This window comes from Nothobranchius furzeri, chromosome 9, assembly GCF_043380555.1.
Source record: "Nothobranchius furzeri strain GRZ-AD chromosome 9, NfurGRZ-RIMD1, whole genome shotgun sequence".
NCBI lineage: Eukaryota > Metazoa > Chordata > Actinopteri > Cyprinodontiformes > Nothobranchiidae > Nothobranchius > Nothobranchius furzeri.
Genome location: NC_091749.1, coordinates 52,464,047 through 52,488,829, shown reverse-complemented (window position 1 = coordinate 52,488,829; position 24,783 = coordinate 52,464,047). Strand labels below are relative to the sequence as shown.

At 42.4% G+C, this 24,783-nt stretch overlaps 3 protein-coding genes across 3 annotated transcripts in view; all 3 read right to left on the bottom strand.

Moving 5' to 3' along the window:
* Window positions 1–5,146, bottom strand: part of otog (otogelin) — a 59,236-nt gene extending 54,090 nt beyond the window's left edge. The window contains exons 1-7 of the mRNA XM_054731803.2: window positions 5,014–5,146; window positions 4,023–4,144; window positions 3,726–3,934; window positions 3,217–3,347; window positions 2,271–2,377; window positions 1,705–1,814; window positions 1,363–1,488 (exon numbers count right to left, since the gene is read on the bottom strand). Of these exons, the coding sequence (XP_054587778.2) occupies window positions 1,363–1,488; window positions 1,705–1,814; window positions 2,271–2,377; window positions 3,217–3,347; window positions 3,726–3,934; window positions 4,023–4,144; window positions 5,014–5,145 (937 nt within the window). The 5' untranslated portion in view covers window position 5,146. The remainder of the gene's footprint in view (window positions 1–1,362; window positions 1,489–1,704; window positions 1,815–2,270; window positions 2,378–3,216; window positions 3,348–3,725; window positions 3,935–4,022; window positions 4,145–5,013) is intronic.
* Window positions 5,147–5,254: 108 nt separating this feature from the next.
* LOC139071645 (serine-rich adhesin for platelets-like) lies at window positions 5,255–11,802 on the bottom strand. The gene is made up of 5 exons (XM_070554438.1): window positions 11,652–11,802; window positions 11,372–11,429; window positions 9,756–9,813; window positions 5,968–8,383; window positions 5,255–5,367 (listed from the first exon to the last, which is right to left on the bottom strand). The coding sequence occupies exons 1-5, from the start codon at window positions 11,728–11,730 to the stop codon at window positions 5,255–5,257; spliced, it is 2,724 nt and encodes a 907-aa protein (XP_070410539.1). The 5' UTR covers window positions 11,731–11,802.
* A 3,071-nt stretch (window positions 11,803–14,873) lies between these two features.
* LOC129153135 (gamma-secretase subunit Aph-1b-like) lies at window positions 14,874–19,343 on the bottom strand. Its single transcript, XM_070554527.1, has 4 exons — window positions 19,173–19,343; window positions 16,643–16,765; window positions 16,441–16,568; window positions 14,874–15,945 (listed from the first exon to the last, which is right to left on the bottom strand). Exons 3-4 carry the CDS (start codon window positions 16,561–16,563, stop codon window positions 15,778–15,780), a joined length of 291 nt encoding a protein of 96 aa, XP_070410628.1. The 5' UTR covers window positions 16,564–16,568; window positions 16,643–16,765; window positions 19,173–19,343; the 3' UTR covers window positions 14,874–15,777.
* Between the last annotated feature and the right edge of the window lie 5,440 nt (window positions 19,344–24,783).

The window sequence follows — 24,783 nt, the reverse complement described above, 5'->3', positions numbered from 1 at the left end:
GAGCGACCGGCCGGCGCCGTGAGCGGTTCTGATACTTTTTGGATCGTAGCTGCTCGCAGTTGCTCGCAGCGCCGCTTCAACAGTGCGATACCCTCACGAGGGACGAGCGAAATATTAAACACACCAGAAGTCCCTGCGACCTCACGACTGCTGATCGGCGGCTGGTCACGTGGTGTTAATCGCCTCTCGTAACCCCCTGTACACTACACGACCGCTCGGCGCAAAACTCGCCCCGATGTCGTGGCTTCTCGCACGACTGGAAAATCGGCTCAAAAAAGTGAAAAAGTCGCACAGTGTACGCCCGGCTTTAGATCCCCACAGGTTACCAGCATGACTACAGCCTCACACTGAAGCAGGTCGGCTGTGCGGTTACCCGTGGTCCCCGGTGCCATGCTTATCTTTTGGGTTAGCTAAGTTATCTAGTAGCTAGATTGGGTTCATTTGCTCCAACCCTGTTCCAAACGTAACTGCCCCATTCTCAGCTCCACCTATCTTCCCATTTTTGGATTGTCTGGGCGTGGACTTGGTCAAAAAAATCAGTGGTGGAACCTCCCGTTTTTGGCTTCAACCTGCCCCCTGGCAGAGCAATGTCCATATTTTCATATGTCGATGTTCCACACCAGTTCTGTTTAGGAATCATAAAAAAACATCTAATCTCTAAACATCCTGGTGAATCAAATTAAACTTAATTTAAACAAGACATTTTGTGAAAAAAGATAAATGAAGACATTCTGCAAGTCTACGAGAAAGACAGCTCATTATTTGCAGTGATTGTTTAAGATGGTCTATGTGAAGGTAAAACAAACCAAACCTTGAATAGAATACAGTATACAGTATACTTTTAGTTGTCTACCTGTAATAACTAACCTGAATAAGAGGACATCTAGCCTGCCAAGCCAGCCTATGTAGCCTAAGCAAACATAGTCTGACCATGAGCCATTAAAACCACCCAGTCATGAGGCGAAAAATACGGTCATCTCTAAAACTGTCTCTGCTCAGTTAGACAGTGCTTGGACCAATCAGAGCAATGAACAACATTATGTGTTCATCACTACAGATGTCAGACAGAACAAAAACAAAATGAATTACTTAAGTACCTCTATCTGCTCTTGTTTCGAAGATAAAACCAAGTCTAAATCGTTCAAAGTTGATGCCAAAGCCGTTTCAAATGAGCACCCTTCCTGAGTCCATGCTACCTTTGTAGTTTTCTCAGTTGGAGCTCTGGTGCTAAACCCACCTAACAAATGTAGACTGTTGTGATTGGCAAGAAACAAAACTTTTCTGACCAAAGGCAGACCTGCTGAGGCTACATTGGCTTGACCTTCTGCTACGGTTTGTCACGATTTCTTGGCTAGAACTCACCATCTGGACAGTAGCATCCATCCAGGCAGGCCAGCTTGCTGTCGATGCATGTTTGCTCCAGGTTGCAGGATTCTGGACAGCAGCTGATGCATTCTCTGTACTGCAGCCCCGGAGGACATTGCTTCACTGGTCACAAAAAGTAAAACACAAAAACGTTCAACCTTGACTGAAAATAATGTTTAGGTGTAAATCTGGATAGTTTTGACAGGTAAATCAATAACATAGATGCTCCAACATGACTGACAGAGGACCATATTTTATGCATGAAACAAAAATTTAATGAGTATAATGAAATTTGTTGCATTTGGCAGCATGAGGTTTGAATCAGCTGAAAGAGCGTACCACACTGAGGAATGTACTGCCTCCAGTTGTGCAGCGGGTGGTCAGAGTGGGCACAGGCTCGGGCGTACTCACTGAACACCTGGCATACCACATCGCCGCTGGGACCCGACCTTCAACAGAGTGAAAAGGCAGAAAAGGACTTGTCGAGCGGAGCATGGGGAAGAGTGGTTACACAGCCTGGTTCACTGGACTGAACCAACTACGTAGCGCACAGAAAAACAACAATCCACTGAGCCAGCAGGGCGGCAAATAAAGGGTTTTAGCTGGCAAATGTGTAGAACTTGGACACAAATAAATATTGAGACTGTGAAACATGTTATTCACAGAGCATTTTAGAAATTTGTAAAAACTCTTGTAGTTACATTTCCACAAATTAGAAATGTCCCATTTGCTACAAACCTCCTCATAATACCTTTAAACAAAGCTCTGTGCTCAAAGTGTCATAATCTTAAAAAGGGTTATTATTACAGTTGTGTGGTTCACAGTACATCAGAACTTTGATTTGACACACATCCTGTCTGCCCATTAGGACAAAATGAAGTTAGATGTTGATCACTTATTCTTACATGCAGAGGTCATTGAAGCAGCTGGCCATGAAGGACAGCGGGCTCACAAAGTCATGGCAGCTCTGAAAAGGCGACTCCAGCAGCTTTGCACACTCCTCCTCCACTGTCTGCAGCCAGAAAACACACAACAGCATTTGTTTCAAACGGTCTGAATCCTGCTACGCTGTTAAGCATTCAAACAATTGTTTTCCGGTTTCAGCCTCAGTACGTTGTTTGCCACTTTACTGCTTCCGCAATTCTTCAGTTATTACAGCCAATTTGGTATCAAAACGTTCAGTTCATTCAGCATTTGCGAGCGTTTGCTACTGAAATCTTTTAAACTTTCTGAGACATCCATCTTTTTCTGCCATTTTTTGTTCCATTGAAATACAAGAGAAAACTTCAAATTCTCAGATTTTTCACAAAAACTTTTCAGCCGTTTGAACTCTAACTATTGTGGCATTCGTCAACCTAGAGACTTCAAAATTTAAAGCGGTCACAAGACATTCAGCTACTTCCCTGTGACTCCACTTCTGGATAACTTTTACCATTTTTGTATGACTCAGACAAAAACCAGCCCCAAACATAAGGATTGTCAGTTCCGGCCAGAAGGAAGGAAGGAAAGAGTTTTTCCACCCTTTATTCATCCGTCACTCACCCATCACTCTCACTCTCGAATGTCCCACAAGTACCTTTATTGTTTGAATGCTGTTAAGCACATGCTGCTAAACTATTCCTACTCAAATACCAGCTGTTTACACATTTCAGCTTATTAGTGATTTTTGCTTCCAAATCTTCAAATACATTCAGCTCATTTTAACAATTTAGCTTAGTTTCAGCTTTAGTTCAGCAATTTAGCAGCTTCAGCTACCAGTTTCAGTATCCAGCATTCAAACAGCATTTCTGCAACAAATGCAATTTATCTAGTTCGAGTATTGTTCCATGTGTTGTTGCTTTTATCTCTTACCTGAAGGAGTTGAGCACCAACATGAGTGCAAGGTGAGGCGAAACCAGAGGGGACAGCAGAACATCTGTCCTGATGAGGCTCCATCTCCATCCAGCTGTTTCCAAACATCTCTATATCGTGACTCAGCACACCTGGAAGAGCAGCAAAATGTCAAGCTACAGCTGAAAATATTAAAACTACTGTAAAAGGTGTAATGATGTCAAAATATAGTTCAGATGTTTTGCAGATTCTGCAAAAGTGCAATCAAAATGAGCCAAAGTGATATCTGAATCTAATTAATTCAGAAAACCCTAACAGAGTTCTTTAAAGCATGCAACTTTATGGATTCTGGAGTATCCTCAAGATGCAAAAGCAATAGAAAAGTAACATTTTGATAAATAATGTATTTTTGTTTTTCTGCATCCAAATACCACATAAGAATGAATTTTGCTCATATTTAATCACAGAGGTTGCAGGTTTAGTATGATCCATGAGCTGGTTTCCAGCTGTCTAAGGAAAACAGATCTCACCATAGCTCGTCCTCAGGTCGTCCTGAACATCTGCGTTGAAGTTGCCACACAATCCACAGGTTCTCCCCACAAACTCTGGGCTGAGCTTGATGTAGACAGAGCCGCTGTGTCCCTCCCAGGCCAGCGTGAAGCCCTGCTGCTGAGTCACCAGAACGTACTGGGAGATCTGCTCCAGCTTCACGTCATGTATGTGATGAGGCAGCTGCAATCTAAACACGCAGACAAGACCACCATCGAATGGCTATCATGTTTTTACTTGTGAATATAAAACATGTGGCGCATTGGTAACCCACTAACCTTCGGCCTTTGAAGGCAACACTAGTGGCATGCAGTTGTATCTCGCCCTCCCATGGCAGGAAGATGCTGACGGACCGCTGGCAGCTGTAGGGAGCAGAGCTGCAGCTTGGGTCATTATGGACCTGTAAACATTAGGATCCAGGAAAAACATCAAGTAACCTACATGTTGCACACATGAAAATACAGTCCTAATCAAAAGCAAATTTCACAAAAAGATAGAAAAAACACTGTAGCAGCAGAATGTGTTACAGTTAATATTTGTGTCTTTCTGGCCATTAATCAAGTTAACTATAAAATATAATTATACTGGGGAATCTAATGTTGTATGTTCTTTTTTGTTCAGTTCTGCCCAAATAGCACACACAGTGCTATGGTGTTACTTCAATCAGGGGGATTAAATAAATGTATGTGAACCATTTATAAAAGGTCATAAATGGATAGATGTAACAAACCTGCAGCCTTTACTTCGCTGTCCAAATCATTTAGACCTAAAAGCATTTAAAAGCTTACTTGGACATCTGAAATCAAATATTCTGATCTGAAGCACTGAAGCACTTTTTTAACTGAAATTTAATCCTGAAAGCAGATAAACATCATTTCATCCAGCTGGCCATTAAAGAAGATCTGAACTCCCACCAGTACGTCAAGGTTTAGATTAAGGTCTGCTATTATTAAACAATAATAATAATAATTCATACAGTTTGTTTTGGTTCAATACAAAGCTACAGAATCTCCTCACATTTCACCAGAACAAAGTCCCCTTCTGTTGCAGGCTCAATGAAAGGGCAGCAATTGCAGTATTTAGAGGTAATTGACTCTAATGACCATTTTACTCTTATTAAGAACAAATCTTATCCTCGGGCTTAAAAGTGAAACTCTCAGATTCCCATCAAGTCTAAACTTTTCTCAACTGGAAGCAGGCTGTGGTGGCATCAAACCAGCATCTCCCAGGCAGCTCGGAGTCAGAAAGATTAATTGTGTCTGGCCTAACCTGGACCACGATGCTGGCCTGGGTGGTTTCCTCACAGTCCCTCAGTAATGTATAGGTGCAGCGTCCAGGGAAGTAGAAGTAGAGGCCATCAAAGGTCTCAAAGTTGTACTGACCCCATGTCCTACAGGCCATCTCCCTCTCAAAACCAGGATTTGGAACTGGGAACATTACAAATATAAAGTTGTATTTAAGGTCTGACTGATAGGGATCTTGATAAGAAGACTGTTTAAGAGGCGAGTCGTCAGAGTTCACCTGTCTGACATCTATGTCCAGTAGCCTGAAACAAGCTGCATTCACATGACTCCTCTCCAACACACTGTCCTCCATTCAGGCAGGGAGACTGACACGGCGCCCCTGAGAGGAACAAATGAATGAATGAATTCATTAAAGTGCTGATAATTAGACAGGAAAGCCTTAAATGTATCTTCTTATAACCGGTTCATTTTACATGACAGATTCACACAGTGAGTAGTAGTGGTAGTAGTAGTAGTAATATTATATTGTAAAATTAATACCGGTAAATGGTAAATAGCTTGTATTTGATATACCAACTTCTACATTTCTACAACCCCCCAAGGCACTTTACAACAAAACCAGTCATTCACTCTCAACACAATTATAAAAATGTAGCCTCAAATATGCATTTATCTAAATATGTATTGCTTTAAAACGTGCTCAAGGTTCTATAATATATTTTAACTGGACAAGAATGTAAACAACATAAATGTATGGTGCTGAAAAGATAAGTTTGTCAGAAAACTAACCAGTTTAAATGAACTCCACCTAATGCCATAAGAAAACCAGAATTATACCAGTAGCTTATTGACATTTAACCAACTTACACCATTAACCAAGTTTGACTTGAGATGTTTGTATTTGAGCTTTTAAATAGAACTACGACCCTGTTGGAAAAGCTCAAAAAATCCTTTAGGGGTATCCTTTAAAAATCCTCACCTGGATTTCGCCGTTTCAGTGACTTAAGGGCTTCCTTGGCCTGTCTGGTGAGAAGTGAAACGTTCAGTGGGCGATCCTCCAATGAAAAGACTTCAGTGACTGAATTTCCTGATGTTGTTGAAGTAGATGCTGATGGCTGTGGTGCTAATGAGCTGCTCACTGATTGGCTTTTGGTTACTAACTTTGGCAGTGATTGGTTACTGGATCCCGGGCTGTGTGATGTGTCCTGTGAGGTCGTTGAATGATCAGGTGTTATAGAAGTACTTGGTGAGGGATCAGAAAATGCAGTAGTGGATGAGGAGGGGCTTGAAGTCTTTGAAGCACTTGATGATTGGCTCAGTGATTTTTGACTGGATGACAGCTGGCTTGTATTTGTTGAACTTTCCCTTGAATGTTCATAGAAGGTCTTGACTGGTTCCTTGCTGGCTGATGACAGACCGCCATGTTTCGTATTTGTAAAAGACTGCACTGTTCTTGTTGAGATTGTTGGTGATAAGCTAGTTGTTGGCTTTTTGGATGCAGACTTTTTGGCTGGTCCTTTGGTAGGAGGAGTTTGATTTGCTATTGAGGAACTGCCTGATGATTTTATGTCTGACCCTGCTGTCTTTTGTGATTGTCTAAGAGGATTTGTCTTTTTGGCATGTTGAATTGATTCCATTTCAGTGGATGGGCTGACTGGTTTAGTGGTTGTTGTTGCGGAGTTTTGTTTATAATCTATTGTCCTGGGTAGAGTTGTACTTCCAGATGACTGGGATATTATTGCAGCTGTCGATGGCTGAGTATATGGAGCCGTGGTTGTCTGAGACTGGCTGGTCTGTGTTGTATGCAGTGATCTGCTGGCTGACGCTGTTGTTGGCATTTGTCCTGTTGTTGTGGTGCTGTTTGTTGTAGGTGGTGTTTTGATAACCATTTCTTGGTTTGCTGAAGAAATAGTGGCTGATGAAGGCTCTAATGCTTCAGGTGTAGTTGCGGATTTGCTGGAGTGCCTTGTCCTGCTTGTTGATGAATCGATTGATGCAACAGTTGTTGGTGATTGGCTAAATGCGTCTCTCTTGTTTGGTGATTGGCTGGATGGTGTTATGTCATTGGCTGTTTGGCTAGATGTTGTTTTGCTGTTTAACAGTTGGCTACTTTCTGTGATGCCAGGTAGTAAGCTGTCTGTTGCAACGGTGGCTGGTGACTGGCTAGATATTGTTTTCTCAGTTGACCACTGACTTGATGTTTTAGCGGAAGTTACTGATGTTTTGGTTTGCTGTGTTCTTCCTGTTGATGGACTGATTGACCTTGTGAATATTGATGTTTGGCTAAATGCTGTTGCTTTTTTTGGTGGTTGTCTGGATGGTGCTGTGCTGTCAGGTGTTTGGCTAGTTGTGTTTTGTCTTTGTGATAGTTGCTTACTTTCTGTGATGTTGAATGTTTGCCCAGCTGTTGTAACAGTAGCTGTTGGTGAGCTGGAAGTCTGTTGAGTGGCTAACGACTGGCCTGATGATTTGACAGAAGTAGAAAATGCACTGGTATGTACTATTATGCCAGTTGGTAAGATCGTTGATTCTGTGGTTGTTGCTGATTGGCTCATTGTAGTTCCCTTGTTTGGTGATTGGCTGGGTAGTGTTTTGTCGTCTGATGTTATTTTTTCCCTGTATTGTAGTTGGCTGCTTCCTGTGACGCTAGATGTTTGGGTGGTTGTTGAAGCAGCGATTAACGATTGGCTAGTAACTGTTTGCGTGGTTGACAACATCTCAGACGGTTCTATGGAAGTTGCTGGTTGGCTCTTTTTTATTGTGCTTTTAGCTGATTGGCTGACTGATGCTGTGGTTGTCCTCTGATCGCTGGCTGGTTCTGAACTGACTAGGTGTCTAGGTTTTATGATATTAGTTGATGACTGACTAGATGAAGTTGAACTGTTTGGTAAAATACTAGTCATTGTTTTGGTGCTTAATGATTTGCTGCTTTGTTCCGTACTGTCCATTGATTGGCTGGTTGATGTTGCAGTTGTCAGTGGTTGGATAGCTGGGTTAGGTTGTGATTGGTTCAATTGTGCAGTCTCAGTTGATGATTGGCTGAGTGAAGTTGTGCTCGCCAGCAGTTGGCTGGGTGTTGACGACTGTACAGCTGATAGTGGGACAGTTTGGGATTGGCTTGATTGTGTAGTCTCAGTTAATGACTGATTGAATACAGTTGTGCTGCTTGGTGATGTTCCAGTTTGTATTTGTTTGCTTGCAGTCATTGATCTTGATGAGGTTTGACTAGACTCCCCTGTGATAGCAGATGACTGGTGACTGCTGGGGGTCCATGAGGCGCCCTGTGTCCTCTCCACCTTGGCAGATGTCAAGGTAGACACAGTGGTCCTACTGAGCATCGATTTACTGGAGGCAGAAGTGTTTGTTTCTAAAGAAGTTGGTGTTGTGTGGAGACCCTTTGGGGAGAGAGATTAAATCATCAGATATTTTTGCAACAATTACAACCATTCAAAAATGACCAGCAATAATGAATGTGTTCCAAAGCTCTCTGCAACCAAATACCTTAATATATTTTATGATGAATCTTGTGTTTGTGTGTGAAAATTGAAGGCAAGCTTAATCAAATGAATCAAAACTATTGTTCTATAATGCAGCTTATTTTATTGATTCATAGATTTAATATGGAATCAAACATACATCAGAAATTAGTCAATTTATAAAGTGATAATTTAATAAACATTAAAATGTAGTACTTGTTACAATTTTCCAATTTGGGGGCAAAAAAAGTCCTCCGAGTGGAAGGAAGACAAAGTGAAGCCTCTCTGGGGAACGATGATGATGTCTTCATATTTATTTTATCCAGGTTATCCTCTCTCTGCAGCATGGTGGTGGTTTCTGTTTGATATTTATAACAGCGGGATTTTGGCAGTAATGAATTGACTTGCCAGATATTTTGATTCAGGTGGCCATGAGCTTTTGCAGTGATCCTTCTTGAGAGTTAAGTGAACAATTGTGGCTTCAATTTGACAAATTATGATGCAAAGCAAGAGCAGATTTGATTGGAATATGCTCCTCTTAAGCTGTGTTGATAAACTGCCAGACCACCATGTCCCAACACTTTTAGCCTGATGGATATCTGAACTCTGGAAAACAGCCTTTCATCCCAGAGAGCATGGACAACGCAGATAGCAAAGGGTCAGCAAGAAGATACAACACAAAGTATTAATCATTGATCACTATCAGAGATCTGTAAACGGAGCAGCTCATACACGATATGAAAGATCTCACATGGGGTAAATGAGCTTTTTTGGCCTGTGACCTGTTGCTGCTACTAATTGCTTTGTTCATTTGTGAGCTCCCACAGTTTGGACCAAACTCTCATGTCTCCTCGGACCAAAGGGAAGCCAGACAAAAGGGCGACCACATTCAGGCAGATAGTGGCTCAGATGGAGGAAGAGTGAGACAACAGAGCAGCTACTAAATATGCCTGCTGGGACTCCCCTCACAGGTCCACTGCTGAGGAACAAATGTCACTGTGGAATGACTTCACTTTAGCACTGGTCTCATTTTATGGATTTTTCCATGACTTGAATTTATTTCAAATAAAAGTTCTACTGACTAATGATTGGCATCTATGTTGAAATTTTACAAAAAGCCTACAAAACTTCAGTGATTATAAGAAATCGTGCCTGTGTGCCATAAACCAAACACGTTTCCGTCCATCTCAGCAGCAGCTCTGTGAGGATCTGCTGATGAGTGTTGTTGATCTCTCAGTGATATGTGGCCGAGTGAGTTCCATCAGCATCAGTGATCAATGCAGCTGCCTACCTGCCCTGCTTGGGAAGTGGTGTCCCATTTCTGCTGCTTTATGCTGCTGCTCCCGCTGCTGGGACACAGAGAACAAGGACAGGTTTGTTCCTGCTGCTGGCCCCCCAAACCACAAACCCACCACCATCACAGGAACCATCCACATCATCCAATAACCAAAAAAAAAGCTAATTGTTTTGCCATGAATACATATTTGCCCAGTTACTTCTCCTGTTTTTGCTTTTTTGTCACACTTTGTCACCATGCATTTCAGTTTCAAACAAGGATCATTTGGGTCAATACAAAAGGCACTTATTACAGACTGATTTCATATACTGTATTATGGGGGAAAATCATCCATCAACCTGGACTCTGACGAATGGTAACTGCTCCCTTTGTTAAATCATGTATTAATTTGAATGAATTCCATTATTGAGTTCAGTCTCACCAGCCACACCAGGCCTGATTACCAGACCTGTTCACTTCAACTGAACACGTCTGACAACATGAAGGAGACTAAAGGATCTCAAAAAGCAGCACTTTGCATCTTTTTCTAAAGAAATTTAGGAACAAAAAAATACAGAACATCAAAAGTAGCACATACCCGCTTGGTTAAGGTTAAGGTCAGAGGTCGTGTTTCTTGTTACATCCGAATTTCAGAAATCAATCATACCAGCAGTCAAAAATGGTAGTCTGTCTTTTTAAAGCACCTTCTAGGGCTCTACTGGGGTTAGGGTTAAGGGTTAGAGTACTTCCCAACACTACCAGTCATTCACCCATTCACACACGCATGCACCCACTGGTTGTGATCATCGACATACATATATAGGTTGTGATTAACTAAATCATTGTCAAAGCTTCCCTGGGGCACAGGAGTAAGGCTGCGGAGCACTGGTGCCACTGGTCCCTCTGATCACCAGCAGCAGGCAAGGCTGCTGAAGTGCCTTGCCCAAGGACTGAACTACTGCGGCAAATTGAGTGAGGCTTTTGGGTGAGTATGAACTCCTCTGCCACCATGTGTGGAGGTGGTAGAGTGACGGTTCGGGTTTTGTTGCTTCCTGACCCGGACTATTTGTTGTTATTGACAGAATCATGAATTCTGCTCTCTGACCTTTGACCTTAAACAGGCCATTCATGCTGGAAAACCCTAAAGAGGAGCAACAGAGTTCTAAAGAGTAGATATAAATATATTATTGTAGTTGCATCCAACAGTTTTAGACTGTGCTTGTTGTGTTTAGAGGTCACAGGTTGTCTTATATATAAAACATCGTCATTTGAAAAGTGCATTATTTCAAACTTTCCTTTGTTTTAGTCTGATTTTAATAATTGTTTTGTTGATATTAAGCATTTAAGTAAGAAAATTGACCAAAAAGATATCTGTGAGCCAAATACTTACGGCACTAAATCTGTGGTCCGTTAACCAGCTTTCCATTTTCAGATTAAGTGACCAAAAATATAAAATATTTACATTTGAGACATAAGCTAATAAAGTCATGGTTATGTTATTATTATAGGTCAAAATGGTGTGTTTTTTGTTTATAGTGATTAATATATATATTACAGTATGAATATGTTCATCCATAAATCTCAACAAGATTCTGTAAATGTGTGCTGTTTAAATCTAAATCGTAACTCACTTATTAAATTCATCCCAGTTGGAGGCGTTTCCTCTTGTAACACCCCAGGAAAGATGCACTGAAATCAGAGAAATTTCAACACAATTGTCATCATGTAAATAAATAGGTAAAAATATTAACTTTACAAAAATAACGGACTTTAAATAAGCAGCCTTAACGCTAACTTAGTTTGACGTCATTTGCTTCATTATTTTCTACGGTCCTAAACCAGGCTCCCTCCTCCGGCTGCAGCGCGTTCAGAGTCGCGCGCGCCTCTCCAAGCTGCAGGTGACAGACTCACCTTGATAAATTAGGATAAGAAACAAAGTTAAGAAGTGAAACGGCCTCTTCCAGGTCCGCCTAAAAAAGTCGGGATCCATTCGTGATCCGCAGTCAGTCTGGTTTGGACAGCATCACCTGGTGAAGAGCGTCCGGCTGCACTCCCTCTGCTGCCCGCGTTGCTCCATCCGTCTTTGCACCGAGGCGCCCGCTGCATGCCTCAAGAACCGCTGCACCTGCTCATTAGCATAAAATATGCGCAGGTGGGCTCAGAGTGGGCGGGGTCAAGCAGAAGAGGAAGGCCTGGTCTGCCTTTAAGCGTCTCAGCTAGAAAAACAACATTCACAAATGTTCTCGTGTGTTGTACATCAAAGACATTTTGTTTCAGTTTTCTTTAAAATTCCCCTGAATTGGCTTTTAACAAAGGACAGCGCCGCCCTGTGTCAACAAGAAGCATCTCACACATTTGAGTTTTGGATTTGCATCTTTGTCACTTTTGCAGGGTGAAACAATACGTTTAATATTATATTTAGTAGTTTGTTGTTTTATTTTGAATGTGGCAGAGAGCCAAACTAGCATTTAAGTTAATTTGCAGGTTAAGATTTTACAAAGTAAGTAAATTTTATTTATATAGCACTTACCACAGTCAGAAAATCACAAAGTGCTTCACATAGATCAAAACAAAATAAACATAAAGTCATAAAATCATAATGATCTCAAAAACAGAAATAAATTCAAACCAGAAAAATAAAGTAAACAAATTCTAAAATACCATAAAACAAATGAAAGATGATTACAAACTTTAATTAAAAATAAGAAAATAAAAGATTTAGGTAAAAGCAGCTTTAAATAAAAGGGTCTTTAGCTATTTTTTAAAGGAGTCCAGAGACTGTCAATGCTGGATAAGGATAAAGGAAGATCATTCCAAAGTCAGGATGCAACAGTCTGGAAGGAGCGATCACCTCCACTTTTATATCTGATGTTTGGAACTTCTAGAAGGATCTGGTGTGTGGACCTGAGGGCTCGGGTTGGAGCATAAAGCGCTAACAATTCAGTAATAAAGGGAGGAGCTTGACCATGTAGAGCATTGAACGTTATAGGCAGGATTCTAAAATGAACTCTAAAGTTAACGAGTAACCACTGCAGAGACATTAGACTAGGAGTGATGTGTGCTCTTCTGGTTTCTCCAGATAAATGACCAAGTTGTTGAATAATCAGAGGATCCATGCTCAGGGGCAATAATCAGACATTCAGACTTTTCAAGTTTAACTGGAAGAAGTTATCTTCTAGCCAGCTGGTGATAGCTGAAAGACACTCTAGTAATTCAGACAGTTTATAGAACTGAGAATCCTTAAAGGTGCAGTACAGCTGAATGTCACCTGCATAGAGGTGATAAAAGACATTATGAAAAGAATCACATATTTGTCCAAGAGGGTGTATAAACAAAAGAAACAACAGTTTTCCCAAAACAGACCCTTGGGGTACCCCACAAAACGATCGGTAGAATCTGACATGATTTGGTTTATACAGACAAACCAAGGTCAGATATTTTATTTGTTATTTCTGACAAAGGCAGGTAAATCAGATAAGTACAATACATCTCTGACAATAAAGCCTAATGTTGATGAAGTAAAATATCATCCAACACTAGATCGTTTCAGCACAGCCTTGATGACAAATAGAGGTTTGGGGGAGTTGTTTTATCTCTTTATTTGTCCTTTTTCCAAATAAAACCTCAATAACTCCATAGTTATGCTGCCTGTCATCAAGGGAGGTTATATAGAATAACATGGGGGCAGCTGCTCTGCCAGAGAGAACTATTTCTAAGAAAACATTACAAATGTTCCCTCTTGTTACAGTAATATATTAACATATATTCACTCTGTTGTTTCAGAACTGTTTTTAATCAGTTTTGAAATACAAATAATTTTGGACAAATTCCTTGATTACTTTGTTATCATCTCAGATAAATCTTGAAAATGTAAGTACATTCACATGTTTGGTTCCACATCTGGCATTAGGCTAATTATCACAAAAATCAGTACTTATTAATGCTTGGGCTCTACCTAAGCGGGGTCCAAGCCTGCTGCAGGATGATGGCCCACCCTCCAAGAGTAAATCCGTTCATAATGTTCATCCTGCTGGATGGTTTCATTCAAATCTGTCCTGTGGTTCATGAAATAAGTAGCCACCAAACAGGCAAAAACCTTATCGCCCACCTTTTGGTGGAAAGCCATAATAAACCAGATGTTTCCATCATAACAAGTCCGCAGGACAATTAAACGTGGAACAATCAGAAATGCTGCAGATGGTGGTGGAGGAGAGCTACCTTCATCTCACCCTCAGAGGGTGTTAACAGACTCTGGATGGTTTTAGCACGAAGCTAAGCATGAGGATCTTTTTCTCTTTTGCAAACCAGACATGAGTAAATGCTGGATTCTAATAAAACTTGTGGACACTTTTAGTTATTGAAGTATCGTCTTAGATCAGCCTGACCTGAGTCCTAACTCATGAACCATGAAGACCTGGCAGGAATCAGAAACCTCTTGTAAAGTTACCGACTTGACCTCAGAGTCACTGACCGCACACACCTGCATTTGCATGTTAAAGAGCGGTTTCTGCAGAGGAAATGCTTCCTGTGTCCGTCCGTCAGTCAGTCTGTCTGAGTAAAAAGGCCTTTGACTGTCTGAAGCCCGCAGGGACTTCTGAAACCTTTGTGTGGTCAAACCAGGAGGTGTTTGCTTTCATAAATGAAACGAGACCTGAGGAGCAGAGCTGGGATCCAGGAGGAGAGGGAATCTAGAGGCAACATGAAAGTGATTTCATATTTGTAGGTGAAACTGGCCTTCAGACCCACTTCTTCAGTTTGATTTGTCCTGGAAATAAAAATAAACTTAAAGGTTGGTTTCATCCAGACACTGATACCTGCTCTGTACTCTAGACTCATCTGTGATGGCGACATTAACAGGATGACTGCATAAACTGTTGTTTTTATCTCACTTTGCATTTCAGTCTCATAACTTTCCAGAGAGGGAATGCATTTGTGTGGCAAAAAGATTTGTTCCATTATCAGGACTTACTGGATTTGAAACAGAGCATTTTGTCTTTATTATAAAAGTTTTCTTTGAACCAAATCTGAAGAGATAAAATACAGAAAGAGTCCTGCCACACCTGAGGCGTTCTGATTCACACTTAATGTTACAAAAACAAAAACTTAAACTACAAAATAAACAGCTGGCAAGAATTTATATTCATTTTCAGGTCATTTATTTCTAACCACTGTAAACAACAAAGACCCATCTTTATTCTGCTCTCCAGACATCCATGATTCTCTTTACTAGCAACAGACTGAGCGTACAAAGATTTGTTATTGCAGGTTTGTTGGTTTTCTGTGTAAAATAAATTCTTACATCCCATCTGCTTTAAATGTCAGTGTTCGAATGAACTGTACAGAAGATCATCAAAACAAAATCAGGTGCAAAGAAAGCATTCAGTGTGGAATTTAAAGACTTGTTCAGTACGAAAACTTAAAAAAGCAAAATCAATGTGAACAATCAGGAGACCAGCAAGCAGACGCACTTTTGCATTTGAGTGGACAGAAAAATGAAAAATAAAATAAAGCATCAACTAATGTGAAAGAAAGGAGCTTGAGTATGTCCGAGTCTCCAGTTTGGTTCAAGACCAAAAGAAGGAAGGTGAGTTCAAACAAGGACAAGAAAGTCAAGCTGGGTTTGTTCATCATTATGTTTTACAACACAAACATCAGCCTCAAGTTAAAGGCTGGTTCTAAATCAGACACACGGTCAGAGAGTTCAGCGTTTACACACCAGGTTCTTTAAAGTGTCTCCTTGCTGTACAAACAGAATTTAGATTAAACAATCAGAGCTGTCACACTGTATGACTGAAGGACGTCAGGAGTGTTGCTGCAAGACGTTACGTTGAAGCATTGATGAGAAAAATGTGAACAAAAATAAAATCTTTACTGACGTGAACATGACCCAAAACCATCGGTTCTCTGCTTTAAGGTTTCGAGATAAACACGGTGATCCAGTTTCATATGCAATGCTTCTGTATGTTCAGTGCGTGTGTGTGTGTGTGTGTCTTAAGTTTATTAAATAGAGTCCGGTAACTCTGCTGAGCACACAGTGTTATCTTGGCCGGTGGTTGGCCAGCAGGAAGTCCTTGTCTTTGCAGGTGAGGCAGAGTTTGAGGTTTCTGAGGGAGCCACCAGCGGTGTAAAACGCCCAAACTCCCATCAAGAACAAGATGATGTAGGTGGGAACCAGACTGGCAACGTACTCCGGGTTCTGGAAGGTCTGGAGCGGTATAGAGGAAAGGAGAAATCAATACAAGAAAAAAATACTTTCTGGTTTTCTTTAAAGTTACTGATTCTTTCCCAGGAAACATACCTGTGATGTCATCAAAACATCAATAATGATCTGAAAATGCTGTCCTGACAACATGCTGGGATAATGAGGATAAATGCCTCTGCACATGACGCTTTTACTTTAAGATCATTCGAATGAAAACAGATTATTCATCTCATTGGCTGAAGGTGGAACCCTTTCACAAAAGGTTGGCCTCTTTGTTCCCAAAAGCGTTTCGCCCGTCACAAGTTTTAAACTGAAATGATCAGAAATCATAAAGTTCTTGTTGTTTTGGTCAAATATGAAAATGTATGTCATGCTCCATCTTTTCTAAGTTTTGGCTCACTTCCTGTGAAACAGCTATAAGCATTCCTGTCTGTTCATGTAGACTCAAGTGGGTTCTGAAAGTTTCGTTAGCATTTGTCTAGTCAGCGACTCCCTCACCAGGCAGGAGACGATGAGGTGGCTGACGACGACCGCAGCGACCGCCCACCAGCGCTGCCTCTCGCAGGCGTCGAAGAACACGACACCCCAGAACATGTGGAGCAGGATGATGGCCATAGTCATGAAGGCTAGGAGAGGACACCCAGAGACGGTTTAAGTGGGATAGATGTTCAGAAACGCAAACGCACGTGGGACTCTGTACCTCAGGACAGGAAGTAGTGCTGTGAGTCTCCGTGGATCCCAACGGTCCCAGGTCCTGCAGAGTCAGCCAGGATGTTCACCACAGAGAAGGCTCCGCTCATGAAGCCAAAGCCAAGGCCAGACACTGGAAAACAAGCCCACAGTTAGACGTTTACACTGAGGCCTGATCCATGAACCCGAGTTATCATCTGTGTTGTTTTCTACCGACTTACTGTCAGAAAACTGACTTTTTGTTCAGAAAACAAAAACAGAGAAGTAGTCCAGATCATTCTTCAGCATTCTGACTACCGCCCATTTTGTCTTTGTAGCGTCATGAATGTCCTGTTTTTGACCTAAAGGTCATGATCTGCTGCGTCTGCTCTAGGAGAGACATAAAGTTTCTGACAGGCTAATCTACATGAGATATTGGCCAAGGTCTTTCATGCACTCTGCTCATCTGAACTGCTTCACCTCTGTTACAGCTCAATACGAAGACAAAGAACTCTCTTTTGATAAACACATAATCAACAACTTTGTTATTACCAATAATAATATGAGCCCAATGTTCAATCAATCTGTGAAATGACAATGTTATTACTTGACATTATAATCCTGTGATCAGCAGTATTTTACAAGTTATTATAATCTTGGACATTTGCACTAGACACTAATGACACGTAATGCTTAAGCCACACGACACATTTCCTTTTGTCTGATCCAATCAGAACCTTCATTTTTGGCGCTAGGCGTGCTTTTCTGTGGTGTTTGTATAAACCCTCTTTTGCATGTCAAATTCTGATTTGCCAGTAAACCAAAATATGACAATAATAAAAACTATTCCACACCACCTTTTCTTTAGTTCAAAGCGTTCTAGAGAAGTCTCGGACAGGCCATCCGGACTTCCTCTTCAGCCAAAAAGAACCTCAACAAGCTGGATAAAATCTGTTGCAAGTTACACCTGACCGCAACGGTTCCTTCAGAATAAAAGCTGAACCTCATGACCCCTTCAGGGTCTCGCTGACGCCATTGAACCTGTCGTGACCTGGAAGCATTCCAAGACTAGTTTGGTAGGCACCGCTGCTTCTCTACCGGATTTGGTTCCAAGGAGGGTCCAAGAGGACCTCGACATTCTGGATCCAAACGGAGGTTTCCCCTAGGGTACGTAGACCGACAGATGGCGTTTCACGTGTGTTATTATTCTCCAACTAAAGTTTAGAGCGAAACATTCACTCCCACTCAGAATTAACTGCTTCTCCGGATCCTAAGGTTCTGATAACCACATTCCACAAATACATCGTTCATCTCATGTCTCACTCCACCTTAGTCCATCAGTACACAGAGTGTTGAAGTTAGTCTTGTTTAAATTGTGTAGAAATAATTTTCTTAACTACTTTAACTCGACTCTCTCTCTTCCCTTGGAGTTAATACGAAGTGTCACTTAATCCCTGCAATAAAAAGTTCTGATCTTCTGGTTAAATTATTCAAAGATCCATCAGATTGATATTTCATATTTCTATGGAATCTCACATTTTATGGTTCATAAGTAAGATGTAAACTATCCATCCTTTACATCTTCAAATTAATCTAACTCTTGTGTAAATTTTAGAAAGTGGTCTCAATCTACGTTTTTAGACTCCCTGAAGGTCGTAAAAACTATTATTTGGACTTCAGCTGTTTTATTTTTCACTTATTTTTTCTGCTCATTCTAAGAGGAATTTGTTTTTGTTTGGTTTGTTAAAAGGTTTAGCCCTGACCTGTGACCTGAGTCATGACCTGTGACTATATCAGGCATAGGAGGCTCCTGGATAAACCAAAGCAGTGATTTCTCAAATCCTCTAAGAAAGTGTATCAAAGGCACACTGTTAAAAGCCACCAGATCCAAAAGCACAACTGTAATTTCTCAAGATTGATTTGCAAACAACTTGAAAGAATCAATTTCACAGACTCTTTTTTAAGGAGGGGGTAGTCCACACAGGTTTTTGTAGAGAACTATTTGTACCTCCCTGTTGGCTCGTGTTTGTCTAAGTATTCCTGCAGACGAGAATGAATGATGTTTTCTGTTAAACACTGATAGTAACACGTTGTTTAGCTCCAACAGGAAACCAATCCTTTGCCACATTGTCTGTTACCTGTTAGCGTAGCTCTGGTTCACACACTGAGTTTGGAAGATGTTTTTACTTCAAGACATAAAAATATTTGATTAATTTAGAAAAAAACAGCATTTAAAGCCCCAGAAAAAGAAGTGGTCTAAGAAAATTTTTAAATAAAATCAGACATTAAAAAGGGGGATGAATGAAATAGTTTGCATATAATTATTATTGTTTTTTAATCTTGAAGTCTAAAATAAAAATACACTAGCTTTTCTACAAAACTGCAGGATGTAGTCTACATCTGCTCAGTAGAACCTGGGAATCAGGCGCATAGTTTCATCAGAGTTCCTAAATTTCAAGTTTGATTATTGAATGTGTCATGAAAGCACGTATCCAGCCTTCTGATGGAATCTGGAGATACAAATGTGATGTATGATGATGAGAAGTGCAGTAAGGGTGTACCATAGGCCAGCTGTCGTATCGATATTGGCATAGTTTCTTCTTGACTTAAAATGAGGAGGCCTTCATTCGCTTTCCTGCAAGAAAAACAAGAACATAAGTAAACCCGAGAGGCTAGGGGTGTCATGTAACAACTTTTGCACTTCCGATAGGATACTGCAGCCTTCCCCATACCGATATCAATCCAATATGATATCAGCGCAAAACATACATACTTTTACCTGTTTCAAAGTGTGGAATGTATAAAAGGCTTGATTAAGTGATTTTACTCAAAAAGAAAACAAAAGCCAGCAAAAGTAAGTATAAAAACTGACCAATTTTTATTAACTTTTAGTTTCATAAATGTGAACAGCTGAGTTTAGGGACAAAAGGAAAAAAACACAATATTGTTCACTCACCAACTGCTACAAGTTGAGTGTCTAAAGTTTCAATTTCGCACACTGCAAAAATCTTCATGCAATGTTTTATGATCCTGTTTCAAATGCACGATGATGTTGCACGTATTAAACTTCCCCAGTTCTGTTCCACCAAAGGAAACTTGTGCATGACAAGTGTTGCACTGAGTCAAACTGTCTTTTTCGGACTTTAACGAAAAATACAGCCACCTTACCAACATTGTCCCTTGCTACTTTAATAGCACACACTGTTCTGATCACATGGACTTTGCATGCTGGATCTGGGCACTGCTGGATAGAATTGATGTAACAGAATTTAAAGCGGAACATACTACTAATATCAGAGATTTTAGATGCAGTCCGATATAATCCGACACAGTGGTTTTTGGCCAATATCCGATATCAATATTGGAATGGGACGTCCCTATGGGAGACTTTGAGTGATTTCAAAATGCTCTAAAATAGAAAATTGCTGTTCCCACAGGGTAATTCCACTTTAGATCAACAGTATACAATCCCACATTGATACCATATCAATATCAAGTTATTCTGATGTTGCCTTCCAAAATAAAGACCTTTTTAAATTGCCCATATACGACTAACTCTTTTAACAATTTCAAAATGCTCTTAAATAGATTTTTGCTGTTTCCACAGGATGACTACATGTTCAATCAATAGTATACAACAACACAGTGATTCCATATCAATATTAAGTCAGTCTGATTTGATTTATTAAAATTGACTGAAGTGGATTTCTTGCCTTTACATATTAATGACACAATCTTTTCTTTGTATTTATAATAGAACCATTCTCATCGAAGTAAGATAGGTAAATCTATTTATCTTTGAAAACAAATCAAAGAAAAAGGGAACAGCTCAATTCAAGGACGGTAAATTTTAAAGTCCAAAAGCTGCAGTCATGATACCATTAAAGGTGCTTGCTAACCCAAAGCCCTGCATGTGTGGTGGTATGATGGAGTGGGGATGAGGAGGGGAGGGAAGTGAAGGCAAAGTACTCTCTAAGTGTGGCCAGGTCCCCCGCTGACCCAAGTAGGCACCCCTGGAAGCCACAAATGCCCATCTGGACGGGGGCCTACATTAGCACCACCACCAAGCCCCACGGAGCCTGGGGTGGTGGGCGCACATCGTAACCCACCACAGAGGAAAATACATCCACCCAAACATTCAATAATCTCTCTGACTGCATGAGACAAAAGACACCGCGGCTGAGTTTATTCTCCACCTCTGTACTAATTTTAAAGTTAACTATTGTCTTGGGGGGGGGGGGGGGGTTAAATGTGGTGAACACTTGACAAACAAAGTAAAAAGTAAAAAGAAAAACAATACAAGACTATTATAAATTAAAGGGCCTTGGAGGTGTCATTCAAAATAAAACCAATGCACATCAAAACATACATGTGAGTAACAGAAAGAATAAAAAAAACATTTCAGAATAATTCTAAGGTGGAATTACCCTGTGAAAACAGAAATTGTTCTTTTTAGAGCATTTTGAAACTGTTCCAGGAGTAAGTCTGATATGGGCAGTTTGAAATGCTTTTATTTTTGAAAGCAAAATCAGAATAACTTGATATTGATATAGTATCACTGTGGGGTTGTATACTGTTAATCTAAAGTGGAATTACCCTGTGGAAGCAGAAATTTTCTATTTTAGAGCATTTTGAAATCACTGAAAATTAGGTCAATTGTGGACAATTTAAAAAGGCCTTTATTTTGGAAGGAAACATCAGAATGACTTGATATTGATATGGTATAACTGTGGGGTTGTATACTGTTGATCTAAAGTGGAATTACCCTGTGGAAACAGCAATTTTCTATTTTAGAGCATTTTAAAATCGTTAAAGGTAGGTCAATTATGGACAATTTGAAAGGCCTTTATTTGGGAAGGAAACATCAGAATGACTTGATATTGATACGGTATCACTTTGGGGTTGTATACTGTTGATCTAAAGTGGAATTACCCTGTGGAAACAGCAATTTTCCATTTTAGACCATTTTGAAATTGTTAAAAGAGTCGGTCAAATATGGGCAATTTCAAATTGCTGCGGTTGAATAGTGTTGATACAAAATGCAACTACTCTTTGGAAATATGACTTTTGTTTTTAAGAGCATTCTGAGGTCATTGAAAGAGTAGTTCAAAAATGAAAATTCACAGGGCTTTTACTTTGAAATCCAAAAAAAGATGGCCTTGATATTGACAGGGCGCTAATAGTGTCGTTGTTGTCATCTTCCTCCACTTATCCGGGTCTGGGTCATGGGGGCAGCATCCCAACAAGGGAGCTCCAGACCGTCCTCTCCCCGGCCTTCTCCACCAGCTCCTCCAGCAGGACCCCAAGGCGTTCCCGGACCAGATTGGAGATGTAACCTCTCCAACGTGTCCTGGGCTGACCCGGGGGCCTCCTGCCGGCAGGGACATGCCCAAAAAACCTCCCCGGGGAGGCGTCCAGGAGGCATCCTGACCAGATGCCCAAACCACCTCAACTGGCTCCTTTCAATCCGGAGGAGCAGTGGTTCTACTCCGAGTCCCTCCCGAATGTCCAAGCTCCTCACCCTATCTCTAAGGCTGAGCCCGGCCACCCTACGGAGGAAACTAATTCCGGCCGCTTGTATCCCCGATCTCGTTCTTTCGGTCATTACCCAAAGCTCATGGGACGTAGATCGACCGGTAAATTGAGAGCCTGGCTTTCTGGCTCAGCTCCCTCTTCCCCACGACAGATTGGCTCAGCGTCCGCATCACTGCAGATGCAGAACCAATCTGCCTGTCGATCTCCCGATCCCTCCTACCCTCACTCGTGAACAAGACCCCAAGATACTTAAACTCCTCCACTTGAGGTAGGACCTCTCCCCCGACCTGGAGTTGGCAAGCCACCCTCTTCCGGTCAAGAACCATGGTCTCAGATTTGGAGGTGCTGATCCTCATCCCAGCCGCTTCACACTCGGCCGTGAACCTACCCAGCAAGAGCTGAAGGTCAGAGCTGGATGAAGCTAGGACGACCACATCATCCGCAAAAAGCAGGGACGAGATTCTCCTGCCACCAAACTCGACACACTCCACACCACGGCTGCGCCTAGAAATTCTGTCCTTAAAGGTAATGAACAGAACCGGTGACAAAGGGCAGCCCTGGCGGAGTCCAACCCTCACCGGGAACAGGTCTGTCTTACTTCCAGCTATGCGGACCAAACTCACGCTCCTCTGGTAAAGGGACTGAATGGCCCTTAACAGAAAGCCACCCACCCCATACTCCTGGAGCGTCCCCCATAGGGTGCCCCTGGGGACACGGTCATAAGCCTTCTCCAAATCCACAAAACACATGTGGATTGGTTGGGCAAACTCCCATGCCCCCTCCATCACCCTTGCAAGGGTATAGAGCTGGTCCACAGTTTCACGGCCAGGACGAAAACCACATTGCTCCTCCTCAATCCGAGATTCAACTATCGATCGGACCCTCCTCTCCAGTACCTTGGAGTAGACCTTTCCAGGGAGGCTGATGAGTGTGATCCCCCTATTGTGTGAACACACCCTCAAGTCACCCTTCTTAAAGATGGGGACCACCACCCCGGTCTGCCACTCCACAGGAACCGCCCCCGATGACCACGCAATGTTGCAGAGACATGTCAACCATGACAGCCCTACAACATCCATAGCCTTGAGATACCCAGGACGAACTTCATCCACCCCCGGGGCTCCGCCGCTGTGTAGTTGTTTGACTACCTCAGCAACTTCTGCCCCCGAGATTGGACAGTCCATCCCCAGGTCTCCCGGCTCTGGTTCCTCCTCGGAATGCGCATAGGTGGGATTGAGGAGCTCCTCAAAGTATTCCTTCCACCATCCGACTATAGCCTCAGTTGATGTCAGCAGCTCCCCATCCCCACTGTAAACAGTGTGAGCAAGTTGCTACCTATCTCTCCTGAGGTGCCGGACAGTTTGCCAGAACGTCTTTGGAGGCGATCGATAGTCTTTCTCCATGGCCTCACCAAACTCCTCCCACGCCCGAGATTTTGCCTCGGCAACTGCCACTGCTGCACCCCACTTGGCTATCCGGTACCTGTCTGCTGCCTCCGGAGACCCACAGACCAGCCACTCCCTGTGGGCCTCCTTCTTCAGCCTGACCGCTCCCCGAACCTCTGATGTCCACGACTGGCACCGGCCACCTTGCGACCACATCTAGCAACAGCCACCTCAACAATCGCAGAGTGGAAGAAGGCCCACTCGGAGTCAATGTCCCCCACTGCTCTCGGGACGCGGTCAAAGCTCTGCCGGACGTGGGATTTGAAGTCTTAACATGTTCTTCTGCCAGGCATTCCCAGCAGACCCTCACTATGCGTTTGGGTCTGCCAGGTCTACGCGGCATCTTCCCCTGCCATCTGATCCAACTCACCACCAGGTGGTGATCAGTTGACAGCTCCGCTCCTCTCTTCACTCGGGTGTCCAAAACATACAACCGCAGGTCAGATGATACGACTACAAAGTCTATGATCGACCTGCGACCTAGGCTGCCCTGGTACCAAATGTACCAATGGGCATCCTTATGTTCGAACATGGTGTTCGTTATGGCCAAACTGCGGCTTGCACGGTATCCAATAATGAAACACCACTCGAGTTCAGATCAGGCGGGCCGTTCCTCCCAATCACACCCCTCCCGGTCAAGCTGTCATTGCCCACGTGAGCATTGAAGTCCCCCAGCAGGACAATGGAGTCCCCTGATGGAGTACTGTCTAGCACTCATCCCAGGGACTCCAAAAAGGGTGGGTACTCTGAACTGATATTTAGCCCATAAGCACAAACAACAGTCAGGACCTGTTCTCCGACCCGAAGGCGCAGGGAAGCTACCCTCTCGTCCCCCGGGGTAAACCCCAACACACAGACAGAGAGTCTTGGGGCTAACAAAAGCCAACCCCAGCCCTCCGCCTCTCACCCGGAGCAACTCCAGCAAAGGAGAGTGTCCAACCCCTCTCAAGGACTTGGGTTCCAGAGCCAATGCTATGTGTCGAGGTGAGTCCGACTATATCTAGCCGGTACCGCTCAACCTCTGCCACAAGCTCCTGCTCCTTCCCCGCCAGCGAGGTGACGTTACATGTCCCAAAAACCAGTTTTCTTGTCCGGGGATCGGACCGCCAAGGCTCCTGCCTTGGTGTGCCACCCGATCCACATTGCACCGGACCCTTCATGTTCTTCCTGCGGGTGGTGGGTCCACAGTTGG